General features: G+C 41.8%; 1 protein-coding gene across 1 annotated transcript; it reads left to right on the top strand.

Annotated features, from left to right (window-relative positions):
• The first annotated feature begins 10,817 nt into the window (after positions 1–10,817).
• On the top strand, positions 10,818–20,068 carry ddx23 (DEAD (Asp-Glu-Ala-Asp) box polypeptide 23). Its single transcript, XM_056424180.1, is given in 18 exon segments — positions 10,818–10,892; positions 12,057–12,208; positions 12,339–12,401; positions 12,403–12,456; positions 12,798–12,888; positions 12,973–13,038; positions 13,133–13,271; positions 13,365–13,498; positions 14,217–14,329; positions 14,734–14,877; positions 15,114–15,339; positions 16,048–16,193; positions 16,301–16,478; positions 17,351–17,593; positions 17,702–17,853; positions 17,947–18,055; positions 18,946–19,120; positions 19,227–20,068. Coding segments are annotated over 17 exon segments (2,409 nt in total). The 5' UTR covers positions 10,818–10,892; the 3' UTR covers positions 19,451–20,068.
• The last annotated feature ends 1,076 nt before the right edge of the window (positions 20,069–21,144 follow it).

The raw sequence follows: 21,144 nt of genomic DNA, 5'->3' as shown, positions 1-21,144 counted from the left end.
GATGGGAGGCATTTGAAAATTCTGATAGTGTTGCCCTTTCCCATCCATCTCTTTTTCTAAATGTCTCTTTAAGGTCACAGTGGGCTGAATGGCGAGATGAGAAGTAGAATATGGCAGTTGTAGGAAGTGGTTTCTACAGAAATGCGGCACAGGGAATTTTAAAACGGCGGTCCTTGAAGAAATTATCCCCACCCCCCCCTTACCTCTTACCAGTCTTATTTGTTCAGTGGTATTCTTTATATTTATTTTATGTTAGGGATGGTACATTAATGAGGCGTCCTCTCACTGGGCCCTGGTACTTTTAAGAGCTGCCAGCTTTTTGTTCCAGCAAAAAGTTTTTGTTTTTTTCTTCTGGTCTTTAAGTGAAAAAACATTAAATATTCATTTGTAGCCACACAAAACAGTTTTTGTACCGAAATGAGTCTTATTTCTTTTTTATTGATCCTGTGCCTCATGGATATTTAAAAATGTCCTCAAATTTGAACGTTTGACTGTAAACGTGTAATAGTGTTGGAAGTTAGCGGTGCCAGGGTTCTGTTGGGGGGTTGGATTGTGCAAAAAAATAAGCTCTGTGGCTAAACAAAAGCTTATATGATACTTTACAAATAATCATCACTTGTAAATGCCACTTCAGAATGAGAACGTTTTACTGTGATGTCACCTCCACCAAGCTTCCAACTTGTAATTTTATTTCGCTAATCTTTTCCACAAAAAGGGCCGGATCTCGCCAGTGGTTGCCAGTCACAAAATCTAAATCAACAATTAAAAAAAGTTAGACCTTGAATAGTACAACGAGCTCGCTGAGGGAGTAGACGAGGTTCCTTGTTTAATGGTCCCCGACAACCTCTCTATAGTCTCATATAGCCACGCCTATTCTAAGACATAAGCTTCAACATGTTCGGGTAATATACAAAATCTCTTAAGCTCGTGTTTTTCAAAGACCTCCTTTCATGCATCGAAACCATGATGATTATTTTTTAAAACATTGATTTCAAGATGAGGGAACCGGAACTGCAACATGTTTTGTGTTTTAGGACTCTGCTCTCTATGTGGGTCATCAAACAAGCTGCAGTTGCCGGGTTAAGCTGAATATTGTTAACGGTTGTCCAAGATGCACCTGCTGCCATTTGCATCCCGGATAACTGCTTTAACCATAAATGTCCCTGGGACGACTTGAGTCACACTAAGAGGCTGGTCCTGTCTGGAGAAAAACTTTGTAAAAATTTTATTTATCCCATTCATGCTTGAAATTCTGATTTCTTTTCTTTTTGTACTTCCCTGAAAAGCATCTGGACAGTCTCCATTTCTGAAGTAACCTTTTCTCTCGTAATTTTTAACTCGCTTGTCAGCTGTCTTCAGTGTTTGTTTGTTTGTTGATGTTGTATTCACTTGAGTCTTCTTGCATTAGCGGCTGTTGACAGCTCGGCGAATGGAGGACCTGATGATTTGTAGGTCGGCACCGAGAAGCTCGGAATTCTCTGGATCTACAGAACACTGGAATTTCATGTGTTGCCTGGCAACCGAGTGAGCAAGGGGAGGGGGGGGGGGCATGAGCGGGGTTTCCTCACAGAGAGAGAGGGATGGCTCTAAGAGGGTGCCTCACCTTTTATTTGTAGCATCAGACGGAAGCCACTGGAAGGTGACGGCTGGCCATGTTCAGGGGCTGCTCGATGTCTCCACATGGTTCTAAAGACCCCACGCTGGCAGCAGCCATGAGCGGGTTGTTGGGCGCAGCGCGCCGTCTAAAAGATGTCTGTAGCTCTGCTTCAGTCGTCATATCAAACAAGCTCCGTTTGGTTCAAACGTACAGCCGTCGTTTCACTTTTTCTCGCCCGTCTTTTGACCGACAGGCTTGTTTTGTTGTACATTTCCTTCCCATTGAAACTGTTTACGTCCCTAAAAAGAATGCTACTGAAGCGAAACAAAGTGTTTACGTCAAGTGGCCTATTATGGCTTGAAATTATCGTCTGTATTTGTTATTGTGATACGCTACTTTCTTTAACTCTATATTTAAATAAATGTCTGAAGTGCATTTACAATTGTTTATTTCCATGTTAAACTCCTAATGAAAGACATTTTATGGATGGACTGATCACTGTTCATGAAGAAAAGCACACCTGTGTTTCACCTTGAGAACTTGTCTTAAACAATTTAGTTATAGCTATAAACGCCAAAATAAAAACATGTTGGAGGGTAAATTACATATAAACTATATTCATTATGCCTACAGTTCAATTACAAGTCAGTATTAAGATTTCTATGAATATACCGTAGATATTTAATGGATATCAAACATTTGGGATGATGCATTCTGCTGTGCCCTTGGCCTCGATCGTCATTTATTTGATTTCTGTATCTTTATTCACGTCGAACAAACACTTTTTATGCATACGAGTTCAATGAGCTGTATCAAAATGGAACGAGAGATTATTTGGGTAATTTTATCAAATTCTCTGCAGCTGATTGTCTATTTTGTCTCTCAAGAATGATAACATATACTCATTGTTCAGGTCAAGGGCGCCGTGGTTCACTTCTCAATAATAAATCCACGATAAAGAGAACACATTCAGCTGATGCTGTCTACAGTGTAATTCCTCAAGGTTATTGACTAACTCTTCAAAATAATACAAACGGCATACATTTGAGTTCAGTTTTAAAATGAAGTCCAATCAGGTTTTTACTCGTATACATTTCTGAACATCAAACAAAACTTTTTTGTTCGTCCCTGACAATTAGATGATGACGGCAGCTACACAGTGTGGTGTCAAAACAAGCCTGTGGATGTTATACCACTCAGGCATGAACGTAGCCTTAAGAGATTCCCGTAAATCCCTTCCCCCAACATACAGACACACACCCACATGCCTCATGCCACAGCATTTACCATGTTTCATGATGAATTTTGAAAACTTGCCACTTTGTATTGTTTTGCTGGAAGAAAAGAATTGGTACCATGGTGTCCTCCTGGAGCAGCTTTGGTTGCACCAGCTATTTGTACATATTTCACTAAGTGTCTGTAAAGTCATTCCTACGGTTATAACTATGTAATGATATAGTAAATGTATGTTGTAGCTCTAACTTAAATAATGCAAGCAATAACACAAGTGATAACCTCCAAAAACAAAATTTTTGGAAGGCAAGTTATATAAAACTATTAACTATATTGAATAAACATAACAGCCAATCTGTAGGTATTTGCTTTCATCAAATATATGGAAAAATATATGTTTACCTTAGCGCTAATCTTCAGTATACAGTGAGAGGGAAGTCAGATAAAGATAACGTTATTCTGGCATAATATGCAGTCATTTGAAATTGTTTTTGAAGTATAATTGAAAGCATTCCCAGTTTATATCATCATTAAACAACATGTTGTTCAAGTATCATGAAATTGTCGGACATTCTACCTCTTTTTATGTCAACTTAAACCAGTCAAAGTACCGTTAGCCGAGCAGCGAGCTAAAGTGAGTTTGCTAACGGTTGCGGTGTGATTTACTAAATTGTGTTGCACATTTATAACTTAAGAGCCGTCTTAGATAAAGACACAATAAGCTCTAACCAACCATTTTTAAGAGAAGCAATTACATACAATACTATATTCATATCCATCAATGTAATCGGGTAACGTTAACCTAGCAGCAAGCTTACACTGAGCTAGCTAACAGTTCGTAACAATATGAATCATCTCTACATGGTGACTAGTTTGTTAAACTGTTCCAATCACACACTTGGATCAAGGGATAGTTGGAACAAAAATATATCTTATAGACCTTGAGCATTTTCTTTTCTGTCCACTCCGGATGTCTTTGCCATTTCTGTTTCCTTTTATTTATCCTATGTAACCAGCCATCCACCCTGACCTCCAGTACTGTATTTTCTTCGTCTTTCCCTTGACTGATATTGGCTCTTATCGGGATCACCGTGGCTGCGTCCTGCGGTCACACTCTGCCCACTGATGGTACGACACGGATGCTGAATGTTTGCCATTCCTGAACTATCGCACAGGATACAGCAGTGACTCGTGGCCTCCTTATCCTTTACCTTCTCTTTTTTTTAACGATAGGAGACATTGTGATAAAAGATACTCTGCATCACCAGTCTCAGATAAATTTGGTCTCTTGTCTGCTCCAGCATTGATTTTCTGCAGCTTTAAATGGACAAGTGATTTGATCGTCTTTTGGATAAACCAAAAGGGCTCCGTAAAGTCTGTCTACAAAGCTCCTCTCTCCAAGTCTCCCACACAGATACATGCACACACTTATCAAAGATTGACCCGCACATCACATGTCGCTGTAAATCAGATTAGTTTCTGACAAAGGCGTATTGAGCCCTGTTGCTCCAAAGCATGATTATGCTGCACGGCCTTATATGTGGAACTCTTAGACGAAGGCTGCACCTTTTTGGATGAGACTAGCTTTTGTTGGTGCTGTTTTTGCTGGAGAATATGTTTAAAGGGATAGTTCAACATTTGGTAAATATACAGCGGCAGCAGATGTTTAGTTTAGCTTTGCAGAAAGATAAATATCTGTGCAGGCTTTTTCCCCCATTTGCAGACTTTCTGCTAAGTTAAACGACCGCTGTGTCCTATAACAACCTTTACAGAGTTGTATTGATTTTCTTATCTAACTCTCAGCAAGAAAGCCAATAGAGGTGGAGTCCTTTCTGGTGACCTTATTTTGGAGAAGAAAAGAAAAATAATACATCTTTAATCATGTTTGAATTATGCCGTGAATTGAAAATATGAAGCTTGTCAATTTAAAAAGAAAATTGGGCAAATAAATGAATCAATAATTTCATTTAATTAGGTGTGAAACAGATCGTTGACCCAAATCTCTCGACTTGCACAATGTACTTTACCAACTCAACTGTCACCTTGGCTTGCTATTGGTAGGTAACTGTAAATCTAACGGTACCAAATGTGTTTTATTCAGCTGCTTTTGTTATCAGCCGGGAAGCAAAAGAACACAATTCAAAAGGGTACCAAATCATTATTTGTCTCTCACTGTTGACCACCATATTGTTTTCCAAAATAAGGTCCCATGGCGGTCCACCAAAGGGATGTAACTTAGCCTCTCAAACGGTGTAGTTATCAAAATGTCAAACTGTTCCCGTTAAGTTCCTCTCTGGCATATGACCCCCCATGGCTCACTAGATAAGGAAGTAGGTCAGTAATTCAGGAAAAACACATACAGTATTTGTTTTCTTGCCAAAGGAGATTAGAGCTTGGCACATACTCTTTTGTATTTCCCCAAAACCTCAAATTATTTCCCAAATCAAGTTCACGAGCTGTCTCCTTTACGTCACATTGTCCCAGACCTTTCCAGGGATGAGATATTATTTATTTTATATGAGTGTGCCATTGTTTTTTTGTATATACTGTGTCATTTCTCTTTTTTAACTTGAGTGTGAAGAAAAGGAAATACACATTTTTATTCTCCCAAAAAACCGGAGGCTGCACACTGCTGATTTATTTATAAAATATCCTCCATGTCCAGGTGAATTGCTTGAAGGTAGATCGCACAGGCCAACAAAGACACATGTATAACGCTGACATATTTGATGTAAACTAACGAACAGGTCAGCAGCAAGTGATCTGTTCCGTCTTGACATTTGTCCCTTCCTCCTCTTGACGTCGAGGTGCCTGCAGCCGAGACGGTGAGACTCTCGCCACAGGATCAGGATCGGGAACCCGAGGGAGGATGATTTAGAGAAGAGTGCTGCCATCTGAAACCCTCTCGGGGAGTCAGAGAAAATGGTTGCAGTGCAGCGTGGCTCATTACCACATAAGCACGTCATCTATCATGGCAGCGCAGACACACATAAAAACACACGCGTGATGCAAGCTCACACACATTCGCACAATCAACCTATCAGACATCTCCAGCACCTCGGAGGCAGAGGAGGAAGCAGAGGGCTGATGAGAGGATGGGGGGTTTGCAAAGCTATATGCTGCTTGGTTACTGATGAGCTATCTGCAGACTGACATATAGGTTACATTCCCTTATATGCCAGAGACGCAGACACACACACACACACACACACACACACACGCACACACACATCCATTACAGCGAGCTTTGCCACAGCTGCTCTGACAGTGTCATAACTCCTGTCTCTGGATGGAAAATGGGGTTGTATGTCAAAGGCTCAGCTGGGCGAGGAGTGACATTCTCCAGTGTCCCATGGGTCCAGCAGACGAGACCACTGCAATGTCTTTCCACATATTGTTATAATTTCTCATCCTATGTCTGCATAGCTTTAAAGCGATCATTTGACATTTTGGGAAAGGGTGTTTTTTTTGTTTTCTTGCAGAGAGTTAGACGAAAAGATAGATACCAATCTCATGTTTGTAAGGCTGCAGCCAGCAGCAGCTTAGTTTAGCATAAAGAACAGAAACAGCTATTGAATGGCTGTGGAACTAAATCCTGCCAGCACAAAAGCTCCCAAATTACCATATTATATTTTCTTTGTTTAATCCCTTTCGAAAAGAACAGGTCATGTTGTGGTTTGTGTGTGCCAGACTCTTTCTCGTCCGTGAGCTCGATGTGTTAATTGATGAGCTTTAAAGATGCTGGTGTTTTGTTTTCCTCGGACCGGAGCTGGCTCGGGGCCTCCCTCACTAAACTAAGCTAAACTAAGCTAACCTGCTCGATCCGCTCATATTATATATTCCACAAAATGTCTTACTATTCCTTTAAACGTGCAATTTAGCTTTTCCAATCCAAGCATATTGCAATAACCGGTGTATTTGTTTATTTTTCTGAGAGTCTTTGAGTTTCTCTGTCATCTCTCTATCTGGATTAAAACACAGATTAGCATTTCAGTGGCACTGAAATGGCTCTTACTTATGGTACTTTTGTAGTTCGACTTTTCTTGAAGAAATGTTACTTTCTAGATTCTTGTTGTTCTGAGTTTGTACTCTTGGTTGAATCCACTTATTGTAAGTCGCTTTGGATAAAAGCGTCTGCTCAATGACATGTCATGTAATCTAATGTAATGTAATCTCTCGCCAACATAAAGGGCCAGACTATTGAAGCCAGAATCAGCACGAAAAAAAACAAAAAATCAAAGCAGAATTCCTCTGATTGTACCCGATTTATTGAATTGAAGTTTCTTTCTTTCGATCGATCCGTCCCTCCCCGCCGATAGCTCGGTCCAAAGCTGTCCTGATGTGTTCAGCTTGTGTCTGTGTGCTTCTGGCTACTCAATGAGGCACACAGACATCACCAGACAGCACACCACAGCTTTTATATTGCCCCGAACCCCGAGGACTCACTCACATTAATATTAACCACGTTAGGTTCTATTACAATTTGCATAAAGTGCATAATGTCCTGCAAAAATAATCAAATATTCAACAAATATGAGGCTTCACGTGTGTTCTTTTAAATTAAATCTATTCGTCACTGCTGTGAGTACGTTGGAGCGAGTTTCTTTGTCTCATGTTTGTGACGTTCCAGTGCTGTTCCCTTATTGTTCACGTGTGTCTTAGAGCTGTTCGTGTCGTATTGTATTGTATAGTAAGTGTATCCATGCGTGACTATGTACATGTGAATCGGTGTATGAATGTGTGTCAGTGTGTGCTCTGTATACTAAGCAGTTTATCTCGTCGTTTTTTTCGCTCTCCAAGAGTGGCGAGGTGAGCCACGTTCAACACACACACACAGACACACACACACACAACCACACACACATTGGCGCTCAGCTCAGGTCTGCTAGAATGATAAGACCCCTTGTGTCCCTGCTAGAGGTAAATAAACTCCCTTCGTACAACCATCCTGTCCCCCTCCCCTCAACCACCGTATTATAACACCCCCAGAAACCCTATATTTCACATTTACCCACACTGCTCACCTTCACCACATCTACCCCCCCCCCTCTTCATGCCCGCGTGCCCCGTGTGTGGCATGCCCTAAGGGCATGTCAAGAGTCAGTCCTCTTCTGGCGGTTTAATTGGACAACCACGCTTGGCATCGGGGATTGTGGGGGGAAGGGAGCAAAGTCGGGGGCACATGAGTTGCTCGTGATCGTTAGAGAGGGGTTTGAGATGTGATGTGCACATCTGGATAAAAGCTAGACACTGTCATATCTGCCACCAAATATTGAAAAGTCTGTTTTTTTAGGGCTTCAAACTAATATTTCGCTGATCAGCTCGTTTGTTTCCAAGTTATATCTTTAAATTGAAAGTGTTCCGGGTACAACAATTGACCCGAAACACCATGATGTGTCAGTACTCGAATATTGATCTCTCTGGTCATACACAGCTGTACTTGAACTCTTATCAATAGTCAGCTGTTAGTGATCAGAATTAGGTATTCAAACACAGCTCAGATTCCTGACCTGAAGAATCATTAACTGGCGGTGACACAAACACAACAAATAGAGCAATTTGCATCAGGGTAAGTTTACAGAAAATGTCAGATATTTCACCCAGCTTTTAATGAAAGAAAAAAACCCTCTTCAAGCGCATTACCAAACCTAATTAATTCAAAGATTAATAATAAAGTATTCGAATGGACACAAATATGAAAGTGAGTGTGCCTGCGTGTGTTTCTCTCATGCCGTGTCTCTCCCCACCGTCCTGCCTTTCTACTTAAATATAACAATAGAAACAGTAATTCAGTAACGTTAATCATCATATGTTTGTATTAAATAATGGCGCCTGTCAGCACTTGGCAGAGAGACAAAATGTAACCGGGATGTATTAAGAAATAGCAGTATCTTGATATTTGTGGTACATGAAGCAAACTTTTTTTTAAACTGCTGGCAAAATTCTATAAATAAACACTTTCATTATTATTCTTTAGTTGTGATGAATCATCAGGAATAAGATGATACAAATGTACAAGAATAAAGTAATTCATTGTCTAGAATATCAATAAACAATGTTTGTGTACTTTGGACTTTTTACTTACTTTTGTTTAAGAGTACAATTGAGTAATACGATTTTTGTTATACGATACTGTAACAGTGTTTTATTGTAAATATGTCTTGGAGTATGATACCGGCGCTGTGTTTTTCAATATGATACTGTAAATATAGTTGCTTTTTATAGTACAATACTGTAAATATCTTCTGTAGTAGGATACTGTAATTGTGTCACAGTACGATACTGTTAGTTACTATATCAAATAAATGGCCTACCACTATTCAGGTTTCACTTATCATAAATAATGCCCATTTGAACTATGAGAATATTTTACTATAAACAATTTAATTTCATGAAAGAGATATTAGTCTGAAATATAATTATCCTGTAAAGTGGGTTAGCATGAGTCCCTCTCAGTGGAAAAAGTCAATCACCTTCATGTTCTATGACAGTTTGCCAAAAATTGGGCCTTTTGGCAAGTACAGTCCATTGTCCTGCTCATGCGTTGATCCCCAATGATATGACGCGTGACATCTCCTCTTTTTACCCCGCTTGACTACTGACCCATGGGAGACTATGGGTCAGTGGTTAGCAGGTCTGTCTTTCAATCAGCGGGTTGGAGGTTCAATCCCCGCCCTAGTCGATGTGTCCTTGAGCAAGACACTTAACCATGAATTGCTCCCTGTACCTGTGTCTACAGTGTATGAATGTAACAGGATTGTAAGTTGCTTTGGATAAAAGTGTCAGCTAAATGACATGTAATGTAATAGGAAGCAGGATTTTGGGTTGACAATAGAAACTTATGTTGAAGCGTTAAACTTTTACCGTCTTACCAGTCTATTCTTCCCTGTATCTTCCCTACTTGTGTGTGTGTGTGTGTGTGTGTGTGTCTGATTTTCTACCATTAACTTTGATCTGGTTCTACTGAAATTGTTTCACCTTCAGAAGGGCTCCATAAATCTCCCTTGATCTCAGCGGTGTGGATGAAAGGGCAGGTCCGGAATATGAATCAGCAATGGGCCAATGCAAACTAAGGCCGCATCTAAAATTTATTTGATCTGTCTGCAGGAGAGTGTACACACACCAGAGGATGGTTTAGATTACAGGAGAAATATACTCTGTTCCCTGCACGAACAACCCTTCTTGAATTTAAATCTTCTGCAGAGGATGGTGATTCTGAATGGAACTGAGGAGACAGACCTTTTACATAATGGCTGCACAATATAGTTTATGCTCAACAATGGGCTGATTGGCCATTTATTATTTTTCTTATGATTCCATTTCACAATTTTCTTCTTCGGTAGAGTTAATAATTCTTCTCTTCTTATTGTTGTTATATGACAGACGGACAGCAAGATAGATAGTTAGATGGAGATCGATAGATAGATAGATAGATATAGTTGGATAGATAGATATATGGACATAGATAGACATATATATATATATATATATATATATATATATATATATATATATATAAATAGATATAGATAGATAGACAGACAGGCAGACAGATGTATTAGTATGAATTACTAATTTCCCCTGAATTAATAAACGTTGTCACTGGCATTTTGTTTTTGTTGTTGTCATGATTGATTGATATCACTTGTGCATTTTCTATTCAATGTTCTACAAACAAAGAAAAAGTTAATTAAGTTAATTAATTAATTTGTAAAAGATCTACCTATCATGTACTATACGAATCCAGCTAGATTTATTATATACATCTGTAACATGTAACACGGTCGCCGCCTTGTGCCCATAGTTTGCACCATCGATGTGCCTGATGGTTTTTCTGGTCAGGCATTTAGTTGTCCACGTACCCAAACAATTGGGGCCCTGAGAAAACACATCCCTTTTGCCGGGAAATGTAGTGCACACCGCCGTTGTCTCTATTTTGTACCGAACATTCAAGACTACAACTCCCACAAACCCTTGCGCTGTCCTTCGCTCGTGTCGAGCGACATGGCGTCTTCTTGAAGCGTACATCAATCGCAAGTGTTTTCTTGACAAAGTAATTACGGTAAGCTGTAAATGTCGTAAAGAATCTCATCGCCCTGTTGTGTTTTATAAAGAGGAGTCGTTTGACTCGAGCGAGGGTTCAGTTCTGCACGTTCTTGGCTGTTTATAGAAGATAATTAGCCGTTGTTAGCTAACGTAAGGACCTAGCTCGCTAACGAGCGGTTGTCTGGATTCATTCTGCAGAGCAACTTGTGTCGTTGTTTACGTTACAAATCACACCGTAATTCTAAATAACGTCGGTAAACTTTGCTATGAAACTTTGATAAGGCTCAAACTTTTACCGTTGGACTAATATTCAGATGATTTTAGACATCAACATTAACGTGACATTGATGTCAAACTCAAGCGGACAAGCCAGTCACCTTATGCATCAGAACTGACTTAACTGGTGTCCTAAACCGGCATTACTCCTCGTGATTTTGTTTTGTTTTTGTCATTCAAAGTCTCAAGTGTTGTGCCTGTTATCGAAAATATGCACCTGACAATGTGTAACTTTTAATGTTTTCCTTTTAGTTTTAATGTCCCAAGTTTGCCTTTTTCTTTTCTTATCTTAGAATCACCTACATAATATGCAAACCCACCACACAAGCAATTTATGTGCCATCGCTTGTAATACTTTGTCTTCCATAATTATATTTTGATCTTTGGCTCTCTATTATTCACCTCGTTACACCCGGATGGATGATAACCACCCGGGTGTTTACTCGTAACATCCTGCTGTTTTGGGCTTAAAAAGAGAAAATAAGTAATGCATAAGAACCACTCTTTTCTCTATGTATAAACTCAGCATTTGTTGTTCTAAGAACATTAGGGTTTAATAATGTTGGAATATAAAATGTCTTATTTGGGTGTGCGGACATTGAGCATTATAGTTAATATGTTTAGTAGACTTACATTTTTCCCTTAACAGACTCAAACTACCATCATAAATGATGGATGGACTAAGTGGTGGTGTAAAATAAGCTATACTTATCAATTACGTTGTGAGGTAAAAACTGTTACTTCACATTGAATAGTTTGCTTTTAGTGCCTTACGAACTCAACTAGGCTGTTCATGACTTTATGTCCTCTCAAAAGTCATGAAGAACAATTGTTTATCAGAAACCGAGTGAATGTCAAGTAACTACAAGTTGACCCGTGACAACAATCTGTTCTGTGTTTGCAGATGGCGGCCGACTCGGCAGACAAGAAAGATGCTGAATCCTCAGGAAGCAAAGACCGGGAGAGCAAAGGCACCCGGTCACGAGAACGCAAAGTATCGCCGATACGCAAACGCAATCGTTCTCGTGAACGGAAACGCTCAAACTCAGCAGAAAGGTGACTGAAGATCATAGGTTATAATTTGTAGTTACACACACAGATACTCTGTCTTGTTTTTGTTTTATTGGCTTTTTGCATCATGATATCGAACTTTTAACATTGTATGTGATTTGTATTATGATAACAGAGACCGACGCATGAAAGACAAGGACAGAGAGAAGGAGCGTGACAGAGATAAGGAGAGAGAGAGGCCGCAAGGATCGAGACGGCCATCGGCGTGATAAAGATCGCGGCAGGAGGTCCAGGTACGTGAATGATGGAATGGAGAAAGATCAAATGTCAATGTTGATACAGGCGAAAACAATCCAAGTTCTAAATATGACTGAAACTGACGGCTTCGCTATATTCGACATAGCACTTAATTATCGCCGTGCCTCACAAACCAAACAAAGGTGGATGCCTTGCCTCCGACAAAAAGCAAACTATCTGTATTTTGTTATTAATCTGTATTTACTCGACAGTGTCTGTTAAATCTGCTGTGAGGAACTAATAACCTCATAACCAGTTCAAGGTTTTCGCATTGTACATTGACATTGGTCGAATAAACAATGAAAGAATGATTACGTCTGTTCAATTTCCTTTGAAGAAGTCTGTCCCCCAAATCGAGGGAAAAATTAAAGAGAGACAAGGATATTAAAACTGAAGAGGAAGAAGATGAAAAGAAGAAGAAAGATAAGGTAACAGATCTGGTTTGGCTGAATCTTTCATGGCGTTGCATCGTTCCCGAGGTTGTTATTTTAATGTTTGCTGCTTCTGTTCAGGTGCAACCTTTATCTTTGGAAGAGCTTCTAGCTAAGAAGAAGGCAGAAGAGGAAGCGGAGGCAAAGGTGAGTTTCCCGAGGTTCACATCTGTCTTTATCTTTCTAAACCAACGATTAGTTTTCCCTCACTTCACTTCTTTTACATTTTTGCCCTCGTCAGCCCAAATTCCTCTCAAAAGCGGAGCGAGAAGCCGAGGCTCTGAAACGGCGGGAGCAAGAGACGGAGGAAAAGAGGAAGGTGATGGAAGAAGAGAGGAAGAAGAGAAGGATGTTCCAGGACATGGGGAGAAAAATGATGGGTGTGTATCAGGCGCTTGTTCAATGCATTTTCAAGCGATCTGCATCCAGTTCATAGAAGCAAAATGATGGGAACCGAGATTGTGTGTTTACAGAGGACCCCCAGGAAAGGGAGAGACGTGAGAGAAGAGAGCGAATGGAGCGAGACAACAACGGGAATGAAGACAATGATGGAAGACAAAAGCTCAGGGAGGAGAAGGATAAAAGCAAAGAACTCCACGCCATCAAGGTACGTCTCGGGAGAACGTAAGGAGAGCAGAGTGGCGGTGACCGGCAATTTTGTTTGTTAGATTTGCGTTAAACTGATTCGGACCTCCAAACTCCTCGGTCCTCTTAGAAATCGAAATCCCTTCTGAAGAAATGTCTTTATATTTTAAAGGAGATCCCGGCGTTTTTCCAAAAAGATGTTTCTCGTAGTTTATGATTTTCACTCGGAAATTGGTCTTAAGTAAGAAAATGAAGGGAGGTCAAACTATATTTTTTCTGAGGAAATGGATTCATGTTAACACCCATATTTCCAATGCAAACGTTTATGGTGACAGAAAATATATAAAATAAAGCCCAACAAGAGAGCAATATGTAAAACGTAAAAGTTGTGGCACACGTCTCAATTGAATGCCGTCAGGTTACCGTAAAAAGGCTGCAGCGGCACACGGTTAAATACACAGAGCGATGAATCATCGCATGGGGGGGTTCAAGCCTTCGCTTGTCATCGTATTTACAAATATAATGACCTTGAGGAAAAGTCCCTCACGCCCACAGTGGTCATGCATTCAGATTCCAAACGTCGAATGAGTGTTGTGGCAAATGTCCTGTCAAAAAACAGGCACTTATTTTGGCCTTATTTTTACCTGTTAGCATTTGGTATTCAAACATCAAACCATGCACCTGTGGATTAAAATCCAACGTGTGAATCATGTAATTTACCAAATGAAATGTCTTTAAAGGAGCGTTACCTTGGCGGGGTCAAGAAACGCCGGAGAACTCGCCACCTGAATGACAGGAAGTTCGTGTTTGAGTGGGACGCTTCCGAAGACACCTCCACCGACTACAACCCGATGTGAGCAAACGCCAACACATTGTATCCCTTGAATTGAAGCAGTTGTGTGTGTATACAGGACTGTCTCAGAAAATTAGAATATTGTGATGAAGTTCTTTATTTTCTGTAATGCAATTTAAAAAACAAAAATGTCATGCATTCTGGATTCATTAGCCTTTTTTTCTTTTATATTGATTATATTTTACAGCAGCTAAAACTCTAAAATCCTATCTCATAAAAATTTTAATATTTCCTCAGACCAAGTAAAAAGATTTATAACAGCTGAGTGTTTGTCAAGTCAGGAAAACCTTGCAGGTGTTTGAGTTAATTCATGATATTCTAATTTTCTGAGACAGTCCTGTATATATGTTTTTGATTCATGTGCACCAGTCTCAACAATGTGATGTTCCCAATCTGTCTCCCAGTTACAAAGAAAAGCACCACGTGCAGCTGTACGGGCGCGGCTTTATCGCTGGCATCGATTTGAAGCAGCAGAAAAGAGACCAGTCCCAATTCTACGGCGACCTGATGGAGAACAGACGTACGCTGGAGGAGAAGGAGCAGGAGGAGTGAGTTCACCACGGAGACGATCGGCTCCGTTTGGTTATTTTTCAAGAGGCTGCGGGTGGTTTTCAAAAGCATCTTTAGGTTTTTAAACCTAATCTGAAAAAGTATGACTGGGGGTTATATTAATACAAGTGACTTGGGGAAGAAAATAACAAAACGGTTGTGAGAAGATACACACACTTATTATAATTCTCATAGTAAGTAAGTAAGTAAGTAATTCTTTCATCTCTCCTCTCAGGGTAAGACTGAAGAAGATGCGTAAGAAGGAAGCGAAGCAGCGCTGGGACGACAGACATTGGTCCCAGAAGAAGCTGGAAGAGATGACGGACAGAGACTGGCGAATCTTCAGAGAGGACTACAGCATCACCACCAAGGGAGGAAAGATCCCCAACCCCATCAGGAACTGGAAGGAGTATTCGCTGCCCGACCACATCCTGGAGGTCATCGACAGCTGTGGCTACAAGGTCGGCAAACTGAGTCTCCATTGCGTTAGAGGAATATTTAGTAACTTTGACAAGCAAATCAAGATTTTTTTTTATTGCCCTCTCATCACCTCTGGCCCACTTGCACTGTGTGGAGGTGTGTCAGTATCTTCAGAGACTCTGCTCTCAAACTTAAGGTGCTTCTGTTCATCAACCTCGATTTAAACAACGCAGCGTCCGGGTGCCTGATTGTAAACTCGCATCCAAGAAGGAGCTACGAAAACAACGCCGAAGAAAACACAAATAACGAGGCGTACCACGAAGAGGACGAAGCCAAAACCGCTTCCGACCCGCTTTACAAACCGCAACCAACACATCCACTCATTCTGCTCGTGGTTGTAATCGTTCAAATCTATTTATTTTAACTTTTCTATTGTCTTCTATATTGCCTACAAACTGATTTATTCTCACACCATAACAATAATAACAATAACTTTTATTTTGTTTGACTCGTTGGTCGATCACTGCAATCTTTTAGCCAAAAGTTATTCAACGCGGGTTATGGTTATTTATGAATACGTGTTATTCCTAATTTTTAGCTTTCTTTCATGAAGTGTATATATGACTACGAGGAATTTTGTAATTGCATCCATCCTTTCATTGGTCCTCAGGTCCTGCGGCACCAGATTCAAAGTTATGAATAACTATTTGAAATCCGACTAATAATGACTTTTTTCTCTTCAAACCCAGGAGCCGACTCCGATTCAGAGGCAGGCCATTCCTATTGGCTTACAGAACCGTGACATCATTGGTGTGGCCGAGACGGGTAGCGGTAAGACGGCTGCTTTCCTGATTCCACTGCTGGTCTGGATCACCACCCTGCCAAAGATCGATAGGTAAATAATATCAAGTAAACACACCCGATACCACTAAATGTTTACTTTGAAAAAACATTCCATTTAATTATTCACATAAACGTTTTATTACACGTCTGTTCGTGCAGGATTGAAGACTCGGACCAGGGTCCGTACGCCGTGATCCTGGCTCCGACTCGTGAGTTGGCGCAACAGATTGAGGAGGAGACCCTCAAGTTCGGTAAACCTCTCGGCATCCGCACGGTGGCTGTGATCGGAGGAATCTCCAGAGAGGACCAGGGCTTCCGTCTCCGGATGGGCTGTGAGGTGAGGCGCCCGGCATGAATGTCCTTAAATCTGCCCAGAAATGACAGAAAAAGACCGACACTACTCCTGACTTCAGAACTTGCCTGACAATCATGTGATTTCTGTCCGCACAGCAGATTTACACTTCCAACCGGATCTGCTAATGGCTAATTCTGCGTACTTTTAATGTGCAGATGTGCCAAAATGTAAACGGATCATGGGGCTCAAGGAGTAGCTCGCAGCTTCTAAGGCTGGATCTCCTGTCTAGTTAAAGAAGATACAAGTATTAACACCTGGTGTGAATGCAGAGGCCTTTGGGTCAGACGTCCTTATCCAGCTACAGATGTTGTCACAGTTGGAACTGAATGCTAAAAGCCTGTAAATAAATAGATAACTGGACTAGTAAGTAGAGTAAGTAACAAGGTGTTCGGGTTCGGTGTTAAAAAGGATTTGGTCAAAGTGATCATTACCTTCGCATTGAAAATGCGGAAGGTTATGTTTTGATCGCCGTGTATTTATTTGTATGCGTGTTACTCGCATAACTCAAAAAGTATTAAACCGAATCGCATGAAATTTGGTGGGATGATTGATTATTATCCGGGGACCATTTGATTAGATTTTGGGATCGATCGGGTCAAAGGTCAAGGTCATGAAAAGGTCAACATCTTCTTTTTACCGTAGCGCGGTCAATTTCTATCCAATTGGCATGCAACTAATGCCAAAATGTTCATAGGTCAATGCCCAATCTTGTGATATGCGAAGGTATGCGCTCTACCGAGTGCCCGTTGTAGTTAGCAGCTGTTCCTTCTTGGACAGTTTTCTGACGCAGCGTCTCTTTGCCATCACTTCACATCTCATCCTCCAACGGCTGCGCGTTCTCCCTTCTCTCCCAGATTGTGATCGCCACCCCCGGCCGTCTGATCGACGTGCTGGAGAACCGCTACCTGGTGCTGGGCCGCTGCACCTACGTGGTCCTCGACGAGGCCGATCGCATGATCGACATGGGCTTCGAGCCCGACGTCCAGAAGATCCTGGAGTACATCCCGGTGACCAATCAGAAGCCGGACACGGACGAAGCGGAGGACCCCGAGAAAATGATGTTGAACTTCGAATCTGGGAAACATAAATACAGACAAGTCGGTTCATCCGTCGGAGCACAATCAGCATTTCCAATGTGTCGCCGCCGGGCGCTCTCGCTGTTTGCTTGTGTTTTAATGCTTCATCCATTTGTTTGCTCCTTTCAGACGGTCATGTTCACCGCCACTATGCCTGCAGCTGTGGAGAGACTGGCCAGGAGCTACTTGAGACGGCCCGCTGTGGTGTACATCGGCTCTGCCGGCAAACCTCACGAGAGGGTCGAGCAGAAGGTGTTGCTGATGTCCGAGGGAGAGAAAAGGCGAGTAAAAAAATCTGTGAACGCAATGTCTCTTTTTTTGTTGTTGAAAATGTCAATCTGAGTGTTTTTCTTGGGATCGTCTGTGTGATGCAGGAAGAAGCTGCTGGAGGTGTTGTCGCGCGGCTTCGAGCCTCCCATCATCATCTTCGTCAACCAGAAGAAGGGCTGCGACGTGCTGGCGAAGTCTCTGGAGAAGATGGGCGTAAGTCGACCAAAACATTAGACGTGTCCGTTTAAAACAAGTTAAACATCCTGAGCCATTTAATTTCCCCCGGACACGTGGTCGTCTCGTACTTAATTTATAACTTAAGTGATGACCATGAGTCTGTATTCTGTGTTAGTGCTTATTAACGTGTGCTAAATATTCTGTTAACATTAATTGCTAGTGAGCATGCGAGTCCTGTGACGATGTAGTGGAAGAAATGGAAAATACATCAGCATTTGGACTCGATCACACCAGACGCGACTCTAAAAAACGCAGCCGCACCAAAGACGCCTTTGGCAAAAACCTGCCGGGCAAAACAGCGCGGTGCACCTGTGGAGCGGACCTGCGTGCGCAACCAACCATTAATTTTGGGTTCAATATATATAAAAAAAAGAAAGGAAAGAGTACGGCGAACACCACCATCTATTCCATGAGTTGTGTCTCGATGGCGAGGCTTTCAGCTGCACTTCCGACCGAGCAGGAGTCAGTTTGAGTCGTGTTTAGATTTAGAATTATAAAGATCTTCGTAATTAAATACCGCTAATATAATATATAATACGAGGTTCTCCTCGGGAAAACAGGAAGGAAAGCCCGCCTCCTGCTCGATTCGATTGGCTGCCTTGGCCGAGTGACGTTGATGAGCGGCGCGCCTCGCGATTAAAGTTGAGAATATTGTAACTTTTAACCACGCAAGAAACCCGCCGCGTGGCGTTTAAAAGGCGCGTCTGAAAGTCGGTACCAGAGGGAATCGATGGTTTTGCGGGCGACGCGTTTTTGAGCGGCGCGTCCGGTGTGACCGAGCCCTTAGACTCTCTTCAAAAGCTCTCGGTAAAAAAGCTCTCGACGCGAGACGAGGCGTAACCTCAGCTGCGCTCCTCTTCACGCAGTACAACGCCTGCACGCTGCACGGCGGCAAAGGCCAGGAGCAGCGAGAGTTTGCCCTCTCCAACCTCAAGGCGGGAGCCAAAGACATCCTGGTGGCCACGGACGTCGCTGGCCGAGGTATCGATATCCACGACGTCTCCATGGTGCTCAACTACGACATGGCGAAGAACATCGAAGGTGAGAGCAGCTTCGTCCTCGGCGTTTTGTTTATTCCTTTTGTTTGCGGGTCTTCCCCCCCACCCCCGCAACATACGATGTACCTTTCCGTGTCGTCCGCCTGCAGATTACATCCATCGTATCGGTCGTACGGGTCGCGCGGGTAAGAGCGGCATGGCCTTGACGTTCCTCACCAAAGAGGACTCTCAGGTGTTCTACGACCTGAAGCAGGCCTTCCTCGAGAGCCCCGTCTCCACCTGTCCTCCGGAGCTGACCAACCACCCGGACGCGCAGCACAAGCCTGGAACCATCCTGACCAAGAAGAGACGCGAGGAGACCATCTTCGCCTGATGCCTCCAGACTGTGTCCACACAAACTGGACTTGACTCACACACACACACACACACACACACACACACTCACACGCAGAGCAGAGTCTCCAGCTGTCTCTTTACGTTGTAGCCGTACACGATGTCGGTTTTGCATTCTGGTTTTGGTCTCCAGGTTATTTTACTCCCATTTCTTTGGTTCTTTCTCCACCTCGGCTCCCTCGCTCTCCACCCGTTGTCGTTAACTGTCGCAGGAATCATCGGCGTGCTCGTTTAGGACTCAGACGTGGGCGGTTTCTCATCGGTGTGTGTGAATATTTCTACTCATTCACGGATGCGTAAATGAGGATTCAGTGGTATATGTTCTGTTTTGCTTCTCCAAGCATGAAGTGATTATGTAACTGATCTGCACTGTGGAGATGCTGCTCTTCAGTTGTCTAATGAGATCAATACCAGCCAGGATGTGAGTGCAGATGAGTAGTGCTGTGTTTTATTGATTATCTGGTGACCATAGTTTCAGTTTCCTCTTTTGTTTAAGAGACCAATCCCAGAAGTGATGGGCATTTTCTTGAGCTTCAGATGCACCCTCTGACCTAAATTGTGATTCATCATTTTAAATATAAACATTTGTATGGAGTGACGTCTGACTCGTGACTGCCTAGAAAGACTTCTTTCGACAGCGAGGCGATCAACGGACGCATCTTGGGATGCAAAGAAAGGATGAACTTTTCAACTTGCGTATAAAAGAGCAAACTTCACGCGCCTGAACATCGAGGAGCGGGAGGGATGCAAAGCTTTTACTAAACCGTCTGTTGGATACATGACTTGTTCACAATTTTTTATTTTTTATTGTTTAAGTCAAAAGCTTGAGTCTGCCCTTTTTATTTTTTAACAAACTAAAGCATTTACATCAAACCCTCCAAAAAGCAATAAATTAGAAACACGAAATAAAGACATATTGTTTTCATGTACAGTATGTCCTTGAATTACCTGCCAAACTTGATTAATTCTAATTCTGATTACGCCATGTAACCAATAAAGGCTTTTATTCAGACTTCCCCCCCCCCCCCCCCCCCCATGGTGCATGAAGTTTGCTCTTATGTTCAAACAGCTGCCAACCACCATCTTTTGTGGTTTGTGATGAGGCGCCACATTAAACATGTATTTTATGCCAAAGTTGGAACAGGTATTGTTTTTTTAAATTAAGGATTTTACCTTTTCTCCCTGATTTTAAATCACAGATGTTACATAGCTTTTTAGGGGCTTTAAATTACCAGAGGATCCCCAAAGTAATTCTGATTAACCCTAAAGAGGAGAATCTGTGTATCCATCATATTTCATGGCAATCCATCCAGTTGGCCACTAAAAAGCTCAAATGTCCTCATGGTGGCGCTATATAAAAAGTCATTATTCCTGGGACTACGCATGTCTAAGTAAAGTTCAAGGCCCTGCTAATATAAAGAGTGGATTCACAATTAGGTGTGTTAAAGGGTGACACAAAAAAAGACAAACAATGAAAAGTACGTAAAATGTCATATTTTACTTAGCGTTGTAAATCTATTTCCAAATAGAAAGCATTCTATACAGCATCAGGCAGGAAATGTCTCACTTTTTTACACATTTGCTTTCTCTTTTGATCAATAGAGGGAAGAGGCGTGTTGGGTCACGCTAGCACGCTGTGGTAGTCTGGTGGATTCACGGTTATATTTAGTGCAG

This window comes from Pseudoliparis swirei, chromosome 9 (assembly GCF_029220125.1).
Source record: "Pseudoliparis swirei isolate HS2019 ecotype Mariana Trench chromosome 9, NWPU_hadal_v1, whole genome shotgun sequence".
In the NCBI taxonomy this organism is placed as follows: Eukaryota; Metazoa; Chordata; class Actinopteri; order Perciformes; family Liparidae; genus Pseudoliparis; species Pseudoliparis swirei.
Note: the sequence above shows the minus strand (reverse complement) of the source record. Positions and strands in the feature narration are given on the sequence as shown.